The sequence below is a fragment of the Crocodylus siamensis genome, chromosome 3 (genome assembly GCF_052110815.1).
Source record: "Crocodylus siamensis isolate JL-2025a chromosome 3, ASM5211081v1, whole genome shotgun sequence".
NCBI lineage: Eukaryota > Metazoa > Chordata > Crocodylia > Crocodylidae > Crocodylus > Crocodylus siamensis.
This window is the reverse complement of record NC_143397.1, coordinates 109,142,092-109,159,376: the sequence shown is the minus strand read 5'-3', so window position 1 is coordinate 109,159,376 and position 17,285 is coordinate 109,142,092. Positions and strand designations below refer to the sequence as shown.

General features: G+C 45.1%; 1 protein-coding gene across 1 annotated transcript in view; it reads right to left on the bottom strand.

The window, feature by feature from the left end:
* Nucleotides 1–3,346: 3,346 nt before the first annotated feature.
* The window catches only part of LOC149868647 (neuronal acetylcholine receptor subunit alpha-7-like), a 170,114-nt gene continuing 156,175 nt past the window's right edge, over nucleotides 3,347–17,285 (bottom strand). Inside the window, exon 10 of the mRNA XM_090037257.1 lies at nucleotides 3,347–4,939. Coding sequence (XP_089893383.1) covers nucleotides 4,418–4,939 — 522 coding nt within the window. The 3' untranslated portion in view covers nucleotides 3,347–4,417. The remainder of the gene's footprint in view (nucleotides 4,940–17,285) is intronic.

The window sequence follows — 17,285 nt, the reverse complement described above, 5'->3', positions numbered from 1 at the left end:
GATGACAACACAGGTCTTCAATTAAAAAGATTAATGATCCTTAAATGAATGATTCTGTGGGTCATTTAGGGCCAGATTCAGTTGGCTCACAGACACCTCCACTTAGGCAGCAGGATTTGTATGTGGGCAAGGGGGTCACGTTTACTGTATTTACCATATTTACTCCAATCTAAGATGAGCATGAATTTAAGGTTATTTCCTCCCCCCCCAAAATAGATTCTATACATGGAAGATTTATAAGTGTGTTATAATTTTCCATGCATATAATCTAATAATTGGAGGGTTGTCTTTAATTTATCCTTCCTACCACTGCAGGGGTGCAGGCAGTAAGGGGGTAGGCAGTAGAGGGTGGTCAAGTAGCTTGCCCCCTGCTTGTACCTACCCCCTGCCACCTCTTCCCCCGATCTGCCCCAGCTCTGCCTCAAGCCCCCTTCCCCCCTCTGCCTCTGATCCAGCTCCTTCCCATCCTCCTCCCCTTCCCCTCCCCCTTCTCCTTTCTAGATTCTGCTCCTTCCTCTCTCCAGCCTTTGCTTCCTGCCCCCCCCACTTAACATAGTTCTGTGCCAGCAAGCTCTGTCCACACTGCAGCCAGGGGCACTGATCCCAGAGCACAGCCCCTGCCCAACCCCTGTAGAAGCCATGAGGGCCACATGCCACTGCCATGGGGCCAGGCTGGGGACTTACTCAGTGCCCCAGGTTGCAGCATGCATAGAACCTGCAGGTGCAAGCAAGGGTAAAGGAGAGAGTAGGTGGGGGAGCAGAGTCTGCGTTTGGCGGGAGAGGGAGATGTGGGGTGTGCAGAGGTAGTGGGAAAGGGAAGAGGAGCAGGCAGCAGCTGCAGCTAAGCCCCAATCCCAGGTAGATACTACAGCCCAAGCCACAGTAGTCGCCCTTCTTACCCTCCCCAACCCCCTCTCTCCCGTTCTTGTACGTGATTCTAAGACAGGGACAGGCAATTATTAGGAGAGGAGGGCCGCTTACCAAGTTTTGGCAAGCTCTCAAGGGCCTGTTTCCCCCTTTGGCACAGGGAAGCAGGAATAGTGCCACAGCCCCAGGCCAGAAGCCTCTGCTAGGCAGGGGCTTCTGGTTAAGGGGGTAGGGCTGGGTGGGCCTTGCTGCTGCATCCTGCCACCACCTTCCCCTGGGTCCTACTGCCCTTGGCTCCTGTCATCTTTGACAGAGAGCCAGGAGCAAATAAATATTAATTTTTAAAAATTTTAGGGGCCCTGCAGGCCAGATAGAATGGCACAGCAGGCTGGATCCAGCCCCCGGACCATATTTTGCCCACCCCTGTTCTAAGATAAGGGTTTTTTTCCCCTTACGTTAAATTAGAAAAAAACCTCATCATACAACTGAGTAAACCAAGTATCCCTTTATAGCCAATTGGGAGACTTGAGTGTCTCTGATCAGGGATGCAATTTGACTGTGTTAAGGTGCCTATCTCCTCTGCAGAGAATGGGAGAAGTGCATGCTTCCAAAGGGTGGTCCAGAGAGTTTGGAGGTGCCTAGAGCTCACCAGTAGGAGACATTACTGCAATTCCACCCCTCAGACAACCATAGATGGACAACAAGAGGCAGGGTGACATCTTTGTAAGAATGCAGGTAGGGTGGCCCACATGGAAGAAGAGTGAATGTTTTATGCCATTACTTGGGAACTCTCAAAGAAGAAGGAAAGGGATGCACACGAGGCTGTTTCTGTCAGTTCCTGCGGGATTTCATATTAGCATGGATTGTTTCCTGAATTTTATCCCTAAGAGCAAACCAGCCAAAATAGACAGGGGTATTGTCAGCTTACAAAAATCGTATCTGAAAGCAGTCTGGGTAGAAGTCAAGGATACCAAGGTATCCAGAAGCCACCACAACTGCTTCAACACTCTCAGCTCTCTCAAATATCTTCTCCACTGAGACACAATATACTAAGTGGTAATAGGCAAAATGTTAATGCAAGAAATTGTTCCTTGAGCAAGCAGCTTCTCCACTGCCTATTTAGATGGCGTTGGACTGACGGTAACCATGGTGGTCCAGAAAGTACATGAGAAACAAGGTTCTCTGGTGCTACCTTTTTACTGGACCAATTGCATAGTTGGGGGAGAGATGTTAGATGAGTACCTGTGGAGTACTGAGAGGTTAGAAGATATAGCAGTTAATTACAGTGAGTCATAAAATTATCATCCATGTTGAGTTCATGGTATTGTTCAATACATTTATGAATTCCACAAGAAGATGGGTTTGGGAACAAAAATCCATAATTTACTAGCCACTATACACCATGCTAAACATAGATGATGACATAATCTGACTGGCAACTCTTCTAATCTCTCAATACGCCATAGGTAATAATGATCCTTTTCCCTTCCGAATGGTCTTGTTCTTTTACATAATTAGGTTATTTATTCAGCTAAACTTCTCTGCCTTTGAAGCTACTTCTGATATCTTGTCTTTGTTTCTAATTTGCAGGCCTTCTTCAATCCTTTAAGTGTCTTTTTTTCTTGTACTTGTGGAGCTAACAAAAGCCATTGGTTTAGGTGGTATTTAGCTGAGGCTGTACCTGCTTCTTTCCTAGACATGAAGAAGGGCATTTTATGTTCAAAGCTCATCTAACATTTCTTTTAACTATACAGGTAATCCAAAAAAAGGTATCGCACAAAAAAATCCTTGCTTCTTTGGTATAAGTGGAAGTTGTTTAAGTCCTCCGGAAGGATCCCATGGTTTCCCTATTACTCTCCAGCAGCAGTATTGGAAGGGTTCAGTTCATGGTTGTAGGAAAGAATTATTTTCAGCATACCTAGGACCTTTTTAAGGGAACACAGTCTGGAAGTTAGGTAAGAAAGACAGTGGATTCTTGCTCCTGTTACTTATCAGGTAAGGAGTTTAAATACCTCAAATACTAGGTCTCCATCCCAGAGAAATTAATAGCACCAGATGGTAGAATGTTTAATCATGATGTGAGGCAGACAAGACTGTCTGGGTAAATCTGATATCTTATATCAAATTTATGACCAACTCGAACTGCAGATGCTGTACCCAAAATAAGAATTTTTCCAAACTATATTAGTTGGTCTAATAAAAGATATGAGATTTACCCAAAGAACCTTGTCTGCCTATGTCCTTAGCTACAACCAACACCTCTAACCATGATGTGAAGAACTCATCCTCTGGTGAACATTCCAGTGGCCCCCTTTGTGGCCACATGACCAGTTGCATAATCTGCTGGTAGATTAAAATCCCAACAAGAGAGCCAAGCAACTGTATTATGGCAAAAGTTTCATTACAAGATAGATAGAAGCCTGTGATAAGATGCCTTTTACCATCATACACCAATGGAATGATTTAACAATTACTCTTTATTAATGTTTAAACGTTGCATTATAATAGTTAATAACAGCAAATTGGTACATGTAAATGCAAAAGTAGGTTATGTCAAAGTGTAGCTAACACAAAATAAATTGTCCTTTTACACAGTTCTTTTAACAAGACTGCTGTGGCCATGTTTGAAAGTAAATCATACAGAACTGAGCAAAAAATAAAGATACAGCACTGCAAGACAAACCTGTGAATTCTAACAGTGAAGTCCTAGCCTCCAACTGAAATAAGTGGCATTCCTCCCATGGACTTTACTGAAGCTGTATTTAAATGGCAGCTGTAATTCAAAATCATTAGAGATGTTTCAACTTAAGCACAAAGCACCACAGCAATAGCTAAACAGCAAGAGGAGGCTGAGGCAAGCTCATGTAGAATCTATGGACTTGCCCGAATGGGTACCAAATTTTCTGTTTTCTCTCAACAACCAATCTTACATGCATTTAAAAAAATACTTTAAAATCTTAGCGAAAGTACATTATATCAACATATTTACTGGAAAAAATATTAGTCACAGAATTAGTAAAAGCTAACACAATTGTAGTTTATTTCACTAAAGGCATTATACAGAGATACCAGAGTGTGCAGTGATCACTGCCAATCTGAGAAATGCACAGCACAGCCATAATAAACAAAGATGCTAAAATATAAAGATACCAAAAATGACAGTTTACTAAAGAACAGGTTAATCTGAGTGATTTGTCAAAGTAGCTGTTTTCTACTAGTGTTTTCTTAGCAGCGCACACACACTAGTGTAAAGTTGTAACAAATATACTGTAGTTTAGGTTCTCAACTATCTCAATTGTCACAGATTATGACATTATTACAGGTAGACACAGTCTAAGAAATAAATAACAGAGCCCAGTGTTTTATATTATTCAGTAATTACAATCACTACCATTAGGGATAATCAGCTTCTGAAACTAATTTCAACTTCCTTCTATGCAAGTTAGCTCATAAAAGTACATTTCTCTGTTTCAAATTACTTCATTTAACAAAGTTAATGGCAACGCTTATTTGGAAATGGCATTTCTTTCACTGTGTTCATCTCAGAGCTCTATGTAAAATCCTTTGAAACAGCTTCTATGAAATTTGGAGCAGACATTAGTACTGTAAATGTGCAGATGATTGCAAACAATGAAAATGCAACCAAGCATAATCTGTCTATAACAGCAGCTGCAAACTTCCACTCACTACATATTTCTTCACCCTCATCCTGTTTTCTGAAGCGCATTGCAATGAACTGAACTTCTTCCAGGATTTTGACGATCACTGGGATAGTATCCATTAAAGCCCTCTTTTGAACAAGCTCAATATCTTCCGGGGTGGAGCAAGTGACCTTTCCATACTTGCCTCCTAAATCACTGTTTTGTGGGCAGCAAGGATTTTCCATGGCATGATAGCTGTAGATTATGTTGCCATTGCTAGATTGGTGCCCAGGTAAAACGTTCATCTCAACACTGCTAATACCTGAATCTTGCTTGTAGTAGCTGTACTTGCAAGAGAGGGGCTTTATGTTTTCTCCAGGTTTTCTCATTCTTAAAAACCAAGCACACCAGTTCAGCAGAACAACACGAACCTGAAAAACAGCAAGAAATGACGAGAATATAGATAAAGTACAATCCTATTCTGTAAGTGGTCCCAACATACTGCACATTAGGAGATGGAGGTAATAGCAGCTATAGCTATGGTACCTGAGCATTACATTGAAAGAAGTATTTTTGCTTGTTTTGTACTTTTTCAAACTTGCCTCTCAAAGTGAAATGTTTCATGCATGATCTTTTTCTGAAAATGTTTGTTTTTTCTGGGGTGGGGGTGGGTAGTAGAAGGAAATAAGGTAAGTGGGCTAAGTCCCAGCCTATAGTTCTGCTTGGGAACACTGGAAGGTGGTGGGGCAAGGGGCGTATGTTACTGGGTCCAGGTCCCTAAGTAGGACATCAATATGCCATTTTCACCTTGGGGCCGGATGGCAGTCTGGGCCAGACAACAGGGCCCAGAAACTGTTCTTGGATTGGTTCCCTATGGCATAATGCTTCATTGTATCATTGTTCAAAGGTAGGACAGGGAGAAAAGGTCCCAGGAGAGGCTGGGAGAAGGTCCCGGTGTGGGCTGGGAGTACAGGAATGGTCCCTGGGAGTACAGAGTAAATTCAGAGTGAGGACAGAGGGAACTGAAATGGCACAATGAGGACTGTTTTGGATCAGCCTGTTCTGCTGTGTTGGAGACAATCAGCATCCTGACACCCCTCTTTAAAAGGAAAAAAACACCCCTTTCCTTCCCAGGAGCTGACCAAAAAAGGAGCCTTAGAGATGGGGGTGCTACAGGTCCCAGGGGAAGCTAGGGACTAAGAAAAGCCAGGGTCCCAAAGCCAGAGGCTGTCTCCTTGTGAATCCATGCTAGGGCTGGCTGCAGGGGGGTCCTTTCAGGAGAGGGAAATCAAATAAGATTCTTGGGGTTTACTGAGGAACAGCTTTCCCCTTCCCCTCTGAAAGGGGCAGTTTGGTCTTTTTTGTGACAGGGAGGAAATATATTTCTACCAAAAATTCCGTCTGTTTTGAGAGCATGAGACAAAATTTAGTCTACAAAGCGATTCTCGTGCTTTTTGGGAAGCATTCCAGAGTGGGCAGAAAGAATCAATGATGTTCACAACTACCAGTGAGATGTTATGCCTAAAAGATTTTAGGAAGTAATGAAAATGCTTGTTGTAAAAGGTTTCTGACTCAGGCTGCTTAGAGCAGTGGTTTTCAACCAGGGTGCCACAAGGTGCGGCTCAATATTAGGTGTGCAAACAGCTGCACATCATTCATGAGATCAAGCAAGAGATTTCAAATAGGAGTCCACAGTAGACTGATGCTTTACTGCTCAGTATACTAACTGACTGCACAGTAAAGCATCACCATGTAACCATGTAAATTAGTCTACTGCACAGTTAGCTAGTGCCTGTAAATACAGGTATTAGATTAGCTGCACATTAGTTACTGTGCAGTAGTGCTCATGTAGACGTTGACCAGGATAAAATTTGCTTCTAGTCAGCCACACCAGCAGGGGGCCTAGTCCTGGTGCTGCTCAGCTACTGGCTCCCACCAGGAGCCAATCAGCATCAGGATGGAGTCGCTAATGTGCACAGGGACAGGAGACAGCTGGCACTGCAGCTGACAGAGCTTTCCTGGCCCTGTCCACATGGGGATTAGCCCCATACCTCCGGGGAGCCTGGAACTCCTCCTAGTTGATGGAGGGGGGGCAGAGCAGGGCAGGAGCAGATTTTCTCCCAACAGGGTGCACATGTAGTCATACCTCTGGGAAATAAAATACTGTGCAGTAAGCCTATAGCACATTAATAGAACATATAGATGCTCTCAGTGTCAAGCATATTCTGACCTGTTGTGGTCTTTCTGAGTTCTTTGCCACAGAAGAATTAGTTTGTTATTTTTTTGTAGGAAAAAAAGTGAAAGCTAAGGTCTGGCATATTCTAAAGAGGTACCTTGAGTCTAAAAATGGGTCTCTCCACTGTAACAAGGTGTGTCTTGGTCCAAAAAAAGTTGAGAACCCTGGCCTAAAACTTTTCCAACAGGCAGTTTTTTTCACTGTCTTCTAAAATTCATTAGCTGCCTCCACACAAGTGGAAATATTTGTTTCTCCAGGGACAAGTAGCCGTGGCACACTTTGTGCTGACCGCAGCAGCCTTACCTGAAGCCCTGGGGGCTCTTGCAGCTCGCAACCTGGTCCTCAGCTGGAGTGTGGCTCTAGCCAACTAGGCTCTGGTTTTGGGCAGCATGGGCTGCTGCCAAATGCACCACCCTGCTTTTTTTTTTGTTGTGGATTTTTTTTGTGCTGCCAGGTAGCAGTGTGGGGCACGCCTGCATGTGCAATGTATGCAGACGAATCAGTGACACCACATACCTTACATCCATGCTCATCTAGATGTGGCCATTTTGTTAATTGAAATCCTTTTTAATCCTTTCACAAGGAGTTAAAAAGAAAACCCACCACAGGCATTCTTTACTAAAAAAGGCAAATATATTAAAAACAGTTCAAAATCTAAACCTGTTTCAGAGGAAATGGCACAAACACAGGTGTTATTTTCTCATACTCTGGTATATGGTCCATGATAACTGTCTAACCTGAATATGAGAGTCTACTGTGTATACGATTGTTGTCAAGACTGTGAAATGAATTAATACAAGAGGATGTAACTTATTTTCCCCCTCAAATTAATCTCTAGAGCTCTTATCTGAACCCTTGGCAGACAGGAATTCTGTTGGTTGGTACAGACTGCTGTAACCACAGCAAGGTAAATCAATTAACTGCTGTATCTGTAAAATGTCCAGATTATTCCTTCAGAGAGTATGTATTCAGGAATGGATTGCCCTTTATGGAGAACCTGTGAAAGTCACTTTTAAAAGGTAAGAAACCATTTGCATTTTTCATTGTGGTTGTAGAAAAACAGTCTCCAAATGACAGACGACTAAACTGATGCAAACTTACTTGAACCTACACAGCTCTTACCACCATTTGAACAGTGGCTCCCAAGCTTTTTGTTGCTGTGACCCTAAATCCAGGTCATGACTCCTGCCCCTGCCACCGACTCACTCATGCCTGGCGGTGCCAGAAGAGCCTGGGCTGGGATCACAGGGGGCAGCAGTAGCAAAAGCCACATGTACCATGCACCGGGAGAGCCCCGGAGATGGGAGAGATGGAGTGAGGGATGGACCCCACACAATCCTGATTTGGGTTGCAACCTGAGGTTGGGAGCCACTGATTTAGGAGGTTACAGTACAATGGTATGAAATGCCCTTGTGAGAGGTCAATGCCCTGAAATCGTGGAATATTAAAAGATTATTTTATTAACTTCATAAATGTTAGATGCAGTTTTATAGGTCTGTTGGTGATTATATTCCAGGGTGAAGGGTACAGGATGCTTCTTTAAGGTGCTAAAGGAAATAGGAGGGGAGAATTAATTCAAGTCCCCCATGTGTAAACAACATGGGCCCATTAACACACCTGTCACTTTAAGAGGGGAAGAGGCTGCATGAGAAGCAGCCTGCAGGTGTGGCAGGGACCAATTAGAGTGTCACCTGACCAGAAGGGGGCTGGGCTTGAAGCATATAAACCCAGGGCCTGAGCCACTCAGGCAGCCTAGCTCTGAGGGCCATGGAGAGAGGAGCTACTGGGCAGGAGGGCTCCTAGGTAACATCTGAGCTGGGGTAAACATCTCTGGAGGTTTCTGGCTGGGATTAAGGGATGGAGGAGGTCCCAACAGGCCTAGGAATGGAGAAACCTGTGAGCAAGGGCTGGTGAGCCAATAGGTCAGTGGGAGCAAAAACAGGCCTGGGAATAGAGGGGCCTGGGAAATATGGCTAGAGAGGCTGTAGCCTGCGGAGGAGCAGGAGAGAGCAGAGAACCAAAGAACTGGGAAGCAAGGAGGCCAGGATGGCTGTGGTCTCACCTGTCCTAGAAGTGGGCCAAAGTCTAGGGAGACTAAGAGTCAGGGACTATTACCAGAGACCAAGGGGGTCAGTAGACCCATAGCCCAAAAATATAGGGCAAGGGAGCCCAGAGAACAGGGCCAGAGGCCCAAAGCTCAGGAGCGGCGGAGACAGGAGCCTGAGAGGGTAGGACACAGTGCTGGGAAGTAGTACACAGAGGCAAAGTGCCCAGGTGGGGAGCGCAGGCTGAGATGCTGTGCTCAGGACTAGCCATCAGAGGCAGAGTGCCCAGGTGGAGAAGGCAAGCCTGGAGGCTACATCTAGAACTATAGCCAAGCTAGGCAAAATGCCTGGGCAGAGAGGCCCAGTCACAGGGACAGAGGCCATGGTGCAAGGGGGCTGATGATGGATGTGACTGATAACACCTGCAAAGGCACAGGTGTGGTGTAAGGGGCAGTTGGAGCCATGTTATAAGCCCTTCAGGCACAAAGTAATGAGACTTAAGCTCAAGAGCAAATAAGATCTCACTCAGGGATCCCAAAGGCAACCTCCCTTGTCTAAGTACTTATTTCCATCAAGGTGTGGCAGGTGAGGAGAAGGGGCGAATGCTTAAGGGACCAAGGATATAATGGGAGCAGGTTGGCCATCAGGGGGCATCACAGCCCCCTCGCCCCAGGTTCCTGGCATGCTACACCAGGTAATTAGTCTTTAGAAGTTTCATGTCCTGGAAGGAAATGTACTTCAAGTGATCCAACCTGGCTCAAAGGCCTCAGCTGACAAAGGACTGGAAACTGAAAAATAAAATTTCTCCTGATGTGGGGAAAGGAAGGGGTGCACTCTATTTAAAAACTGTCAGGCTTGACGCTGTACAGATAGACTTGGCAAAAAAACATAAAGACATTAGATCTGCCAGGATCTCCATGTGACCTGGTAAGCTTAGAATACAGAGACACTGATTGTTGTTTTCAAGATCTGTTTTCCCCGAAATGATTTTGTTCTGAACCAACTAAGGCATTTGGCTAACTGGATAGTCCTGAGAGAACAGCCCAACACATGTTGAACAGATGACACACATGCTGAAGTAAACACAGGATTCTGGCCCAAGAAAGGTGACAGCTGGTGGCCTGAAATCCAACTGGGTTGCCTATAAAGAAACTCCAAGATGATCCAATGTGCAGTTAACACAAGGAATCACAGCACTGGAAGTCACCTATCTACACACTTCTTGAAGGAATCCCTTTAGAGACTGGTCATCTTTTTCACTGAGGTCACTTCCAAAATGTTGGTACAGGATTTGTCAGATGATGGGAATTTTCAGCTATAGAAGCTGCATTTATGAAGGAAGAAAACTTCCCAGATTTTTATTAATAATGATACCAATCAGCCTGAAGTAGTGTGATTGGAGAAGAAAGATAGTCTTATGATTATGATTATGATATGCAAGTGGAAAATCAAATGATCTGAGTTCAGTTCCTGGCTTTGCCACTGACTTTCTGTGTGTTCTGGGATAATACACTTTATGTCCACGTCCAGATGTGTAGAGGCATGCATCTGGAGCGGCACAAACAGTACAAATTTGTGCCACTACTTTGTACCACAGTGGAAGCCCCTGAGCTTTGTTGTGGGACACTGTGTCCCATTTTGGACAAACTGCCCTTTCCCAGCTCCTCCTGGCTTCTAGCATGCTGGAGCCCCGTGTGGTGTGGGAGGGCTTGCTACCAGGAAATCCCTGTAGCATATTTTGCCCCCATGCTGTAAGTCTGCAGCATAGTGCACATTTTAATATCCCACATGCGCAGTTTGTGGCTCTGCAAAGAGGTTTGTGGTGCCACAAACCGCCTGTACCTGCATGTGGTGATACAGTCCATGTCTCTTTGTTGAAGTTCCCCACCTATTACATGCAGATGATAACTGCTACTTCCATCTGTCAGTTTAACTATCCAATTATTTCCTTCACAGTTATTGTAGAAAAAAACCCTAAAGCATAGATAACCCTTCTTAAGTGTTCAGGGAAGGCATACTAAAAGGGTGGGTACATGCCTGCCATTTCCTCCAGACTCCTCTCATCCGTGTTCTTGAGGTTCCCAACTCTCCCATCCATTAGCTAGTGCAGGGTCTTCCCTGGTACTGCCTGTCAGGTGAAGCTAAGCTATGTAGGCTGTTAGCTGAAAATATCAGCTGTTCCAAGACCCAACCTTGAAGGCTAGCTGTGTGGCCCCCTACTGGCCCCACTTGTCCTGCTTGCTCCACTGTAGCCTCCCAGGGGATCACTCTGCTGCCTTACCCATTGTGTCTTGATGGATAAGATGATTATCGTATTCAGTCAGAGGCAAAAGTGGGCTTTTGGTGCTTCGTCTGTCCCTACTCATCATCAGGCATAGTTCCCTGCCCTGAGCAGGACTCCTCCTCTTGTTCTCAGTCCTAGCTAAAAGTGACTTGCTTAACTCCAGGCTCTGGGCCCTTCTGGCCCAGTCCTCTGTAAGCTCAAACCCATTGTTCTACTTCTCTGCACTCAGCCACAGGCCCTGCCTCTCTAGCACCACTCATGGCCCCACTGGCCCTAATAGTGGTCTTCAGCCTCCCTTATAGCCATGCCCATACTTCATGGGTCTTACACTAGTTCCATCTACCAGACCCCCAGCTCTATCTTAATGTCAGCTCACTTAGCCCAGCGGGTCCCTGGCCCTGGCAGGGTTGCTTCAGCTTACCAGGTCCATGACCTTCGCAGGGCTTAAAAAGCAGTCCGTCCTCACTGTGGCCTTCAACTGCCCCTTTTGCCATAGCCAAGCCTCCAGTCAAAACAAGGAAATGAACATTTGACCAAATGGTCTCCAGGCACCAGACCTCTGCCCTACTGAGTTTCCAGGTCCTAGCAACCTCCTGCCCTCTCTCCATTGGCTCCCTCCAGCTTTCCTGCATATCTATGTTACCTGGGTTCCCTTCCCTTGCAGATGAGAAATCAGGAGTTCAGGGTCACACTGAGCCCTCTAGCTCCACCCCTTCAGGTCACAAGACTTCCACATGATGTCCCCCTTCACACCCCAACTTACCCAGGGGCTTCTGCTTATCCCATTACTCAGCCTGCTGGTCTGGTCTCCTGCAGTCTGCTCACCTGTTCTTTACCTGGTTTTTCATTACCTGTCTACTTAGAGCCCTGCAATAAGCCCTGTGGCTTATTTCAGGGGCAGCTTACCCCAGGTAGCTATCTGCTAGGGCTGTGCGAAGCTTAGGTCACTGATTTGATTAGGCAGAGATTCGGCCCAATTCAGTGGCCAAATCTCCAAATCTGAATCAAATGAGGAGAGCCTTTAATCTCTGCAAATTGAATCAGAACCCTTCGAATCTATTTGGAGAGATTCGAAAAGATTTGGCCATAGGCACAGAATTAAGCGCTTTTTCTACATACCTCAAGGTACCAGGAGGCTCATAAATCTGCCAATGCTGGGGCACATGGAGCGTCCCACAGGAGCACAGGGGAGTCCCCAGCGCTCTCAGCAGCAGACCCAGAAGTGAACTAGAAGCACTTCTGGTCCACTTCCAGGTCCACTGGGGAGTGAGCCAGGGCCCCGCCCTCCCCCCCTCCATCTCGGCAACTGGTGCCTTCTGGGTCTGGGGGGCACCCAGGGTCTCCCCGCAGCTGATTGCCAATCCAAAGGGGTGTGGGGGGGCCCCCACGTGCTCCCCAGCAGACCCAGAAGTGGGCCAGAAGTACTTCTGGTCCACTTCTGGGTTCACCGCTGAGTATGCGGCACCACACCCCCCACCCCACCCCACCCCTGGTGCTCCTGTGAGACACTCCATCTGCCCCAACATCGCAGCATTCATGAGCCATGCCTGGTGCCTCAAGGTATGTAGAAAAAACATTTAAAGCTGTGTGTATGTCCGAATCACTGATTGTCCAAATCAGCATCGAATTTTCAGATTCGGATTCAGCTGAAGCGAAACAGTGACGGTGATCTGAATCAACTAATCAAATCACTGTCCCTGATTTGGGCCAAATCCGAATCAAATAGCACCCATTTCGCACACCCCTACTATCTGCACCTCTGTAGTTCCTCTCTACAGTCTCTTGGGCTGCTTTCTTGTCAGAAGCTGGCCCTTGCCCAGCCTGATTGCAAGCCTTGCCTTCTGTCCTTTTCTTCTTGAAGTGACAAAGTCCCTTGACTCCTCTTACACAGCTCAATGTGCAGCTACAACCAGAAAAGCCAGTAAAATACTGGGCACCATTAAGAAGGGAACTGAAAACAAAATGGAGAACATTATCATGCCACTATGCAAATCCATGATGCATCCACATCTTGAGAGGGCAAAGATAAAATGAATAGTTATTCACAAAGACCCAGAATACTAAAACTAGAGAGTAACTATCAAAAGTAGTAGGAGACAGATTTAAAACAGAAGAAAGCACTTTTTTGCACAGCATGTGATTAACTTCTGGAACTCATTGCCCTGAAAGGTGATAGTGTCAAATAGCATAGCCAGGTTCAGAAAGGGATCAGATAAATTCATGGATGATAGGTCTATTAATAATTATTGAATTAAAGAGTTGGAGATGTTTCCTCTAGCATCTCTAAGTCAATGATTGTGTATACATGGGACAGTAATGAACAGGGTTTCTAGTTTTCTCTGTTAAATAATCAAAAATTATCTGATTAAAAAACCCCAAATCCAGATTTTTCCATGCTTAAGATGAAATACCACTAGTATATATATAGGTATCAGCTGAACACAATGTTTTATTGATATATTTGCAATTTTAAAGCAATTTGGAAACCTACCAGTGCCTCAGTCATTATAATAAAATACATTCTAAATATCTGTATATTTTGGTGTTTGATTTGGGGGTTTTTATCATAGAAAATCAAAGCTCCCTTTGCTCCCTTTGCTCACTAGGATGCAGGTCCAACTGTGGCTGTCTCTCCAACTGCTTTGTGGTGCTGAGCAGACCTGATCTGCCGTTACCCCTCTCTCACAAACCACAGTCCTCCCCTCAACCCTGCCAGTGTCCCTCGCTCCTGACCTACAGTCCCTTGCCGCACCTCCCAGAGTGATGGGGGAAGAAGCAGTCTGCCAGGAGGCTGCAGCTTAAACTTGGACTGTCAGTTGTACAGCCCTGCTTTAAAACATACATCCCTGCCATTGTCTGACCCAATAAGGCACTTCTTATCTAACTCTTGTAGCGGTGATTACAGAGGCATTCACCCTTAGTGCTCTGTTACATGTTAGACTTGTGAGATGTTAAAGGTGCTAAGCCTCTGGCACTTATTTAGCTTTCAGAAGATGACCACAAACCTCTGTTTACACATTTGAAAAATTTGCTCTTGGCAAAATTACTGGTTTTAGGGGACCAGCCAAAAGAAAGCACAATTTCTGGCTATTACAGCAACCTCAGTACCTCTGGATCTTGGTTAGTATTTGAATACCAAGGTGGTAGATAGATCCATGTAAACTCCCCAGTATTAGGTGGCAAGGTAGAAAAATAACTATCAGTCACCCTCCTCTTCTGTCTCTTAATGGAACAGACAGGAGCACAATGGACCAATCTCTCTTAGGAAGAGAAAGGAAGCTGTTTGTTTAACTGGAAATTATTTACCAGTTCAGGAAAGCTGAGCTATTGGCTATAACAACTAATTAAGCCATGTACCTTCTATGTAGGTCCTTCACCTCCCCCTATTTTTTCAGCAGTCAATTCCTTTGAAACAGAAGGGGGAAAATAATCCCACAACAGTCTCCAATTAATTAGGGAAATAGAATTGAAATATGCAGAGCCCCCTTGGTGCTGTGAAGTGGAAATGGTAGGGGATCTGCTGAGATTCAATCTGCAGAGAACAAGAGTTTCAGGTAAGCAATTTCCTCCTCTCTGCAGATAACCATCTTAATAGATTCCTCTTCTTATTACTACAGGGATGCCTCTGAAAGAAATATATGGATTGCAACAGGCAGCAAGGAAAAAATCAAAAAGCTGAATGTGCCCAGAATCACAATGGCAAAACATTTGTGTTTGCATGCAGGAAGAAAGCTACTTTTCATTCTTTCAGTACATCTTCCTCCATACCAATGTGTAGGACTCCTGCCTTTTTACTCCAAGTCTAGCAACCCTGTGGCTTCTTATGCAGTAGTTTTCTCTTTCCTGGTACACATCCAAAGAACATCTTGATCCAAACATCCACTTCTTGATTTAATTTTTGGACAGCAGTACAGTCTACAGATCCCAGTTAGGCAATGCACTCAATCATAGAATCCTCAGGTTGGAAGGGACCTCAGGAGGTCATCTAGTCCAACCTGCATGAAGCAGGACCATCCCCAACTAGATAATCCCAACCAGAGTTTTGTCTAGCTGAGTTTTGAAAACCTCCAAGGATGAAGTTTCCAATACCTCTCTAGGTAACCTGCTCCAGTGTTTTACTACCCTCCTGGTGAGAAAATTCTTCCTAATATCTAACCTAAACTTCCCTAGCTGCAACTTGAGACCGTTGCTCCCTCTTCTCCTCAGTCCTTTCATCCAGCCCATGAGAGACAATCCCTACCCACAAGAGACAGGACAGGCAATGGCTAGGAAAGGAAATCGAGAAGTAAAGTGGCTATCTCAAGGTCACCCAGTGAATTATTCACAGGCTTTGGAGTAGAACACGGGCATCCTGAATCACATGCTGGTGTGCTACTCAGCAGACCATTCCCTGCTCTATTTCTTAATCTCCTTCACTTTCATGTTCCTAGAAAACAAATGCCAATAGCAAGAGAAAATAGCCCCTTCATCGACAATTCCACAAGCAGGCTGAAAGGCATGGCCTCCATAGATGCAGAAGGAAGATAGGCCAGTTTCATGCCTCACTAGTTAGGCCATGCTATAAAAGCTATTAAATTATGGAAGGTTTTGTACATGCCAACTACACTGGCACAAGCAACAGAACTAGTCATGAGAGGACAGAACAAGGCTAAAACATCCCTCCCTTCAGGCCTGTGCTACTATAGGTGAAACCTCAAAGAGAGTCTCATTGTCCAAGACAACGTCTCCTACATGACTGAAATTTTAGAAGTATCCACGGGCATCTACCCAACTTCAGTGAATTGGGGGAGGCCTGGAAGCCCTCCTGAGAGCTGGATGGGCCTGGTGCCAAGCAACAACTCACTGAATGGTGAGGAGGGTCTGGATCCTGACAGTTCTGGGAAAACAACACAACCAGTCCACAGCCCTTCTAAGGCAAAAGACCCCAGAGTGCTACTTAATCATGAGGGCCATGGCCCTCCTGCCTTACACACTCCTCCCATAAATAGAAATTTATTGAGATGGATATCTTCGGAGCTCTCTGAGACCAAAGCAAGTGGCTAATGTTCATTCAGAATCCATTTGCTATGCTGTCTAGAAGGTAAGGTGATTTTAAATGCCATGACAGTCACATTAAGAAATAATTACTAGCATGCCCAGTAGCTACTAGACTTTTCACTCTGTTTTAAATGTGCACTGACGCTCTGAATTATTTTCAGAGTACACAAATTGGGATACAGACCAGTTTCCTTCCAACCCATCCTGCATTTCCTGTCTAAAAGTAGGATGATGCCGGTAGGTCATGTGACATTTTTACATCTTGTCAGGGTAATTGCCCAGCATGACAGTTACAATAGATGAAGTATCAGAGGATGCTGTAGAAACAGACTCTAAAAAAATCAGACTGGACAGATAATTGTGGATATTTGTATCCACTTCCATTTTAATTTTCTTTCCTTTTTAATTGGCCTAATGTCCTCTGTATAAAAGACCTTTCACAAGAGACATGAAGAGGAAAAAAGGCCTCATTTTTTCTTGTGTTGAAAATTTGAACACTCTGTTCCTAAAAGTCACCTTCCTATTTAATAACATGTAGTTGACAGCAACCTCAGGGAAGTTGTGGAAGTCATGCCCTCAAAACAGACAGGGGCCACAGAATGACTCAGGTATAGGTGACAGATGTTAAGAACAGGATAAGAAAGGTGTCAGTCAGAGTTGAAATGAAGGATCTTCAGGGAAATTTTAAAATGGGAACCCAGGACAACACCATGCTCTGTAGAGTTCAAGGAGTGAGTGGATACTACCTGAGGGCCCACAGTCACAAAGGTCTCCAGCTGACACGTGTCAAACTTTCCCCACCTTACCTAATGCCAGGAGGAAGTTGACAAGGACTTTGAGGCTGAATGACAGACCAGCAGGCCAAAATCCTCCATCCACACCCAGGACAAGCACAAGGCCTCAGCAATGATCAAGCCAAGCAGCACGGCAAAGGGCCATTTTAGTCTCTCTACATCCTTTCATTTTAGAGGCATCATCAGAAGCGTGTCAGTGTTGATTAACTCATCTCTCATTGTGTTCTGTCCAGACCAACCCCTGCCCCTCATTACCATGTGGGGGCAGGAAAAGAGGCACCCAACAGCCTGAGAGCAACTCTAGCTTTTACTACAACACAGAAGACTGCTTCCTCAGCTAGTTTTCTGCATCCAGGCCCAGCAGCTGTAAGACTTGAAGCC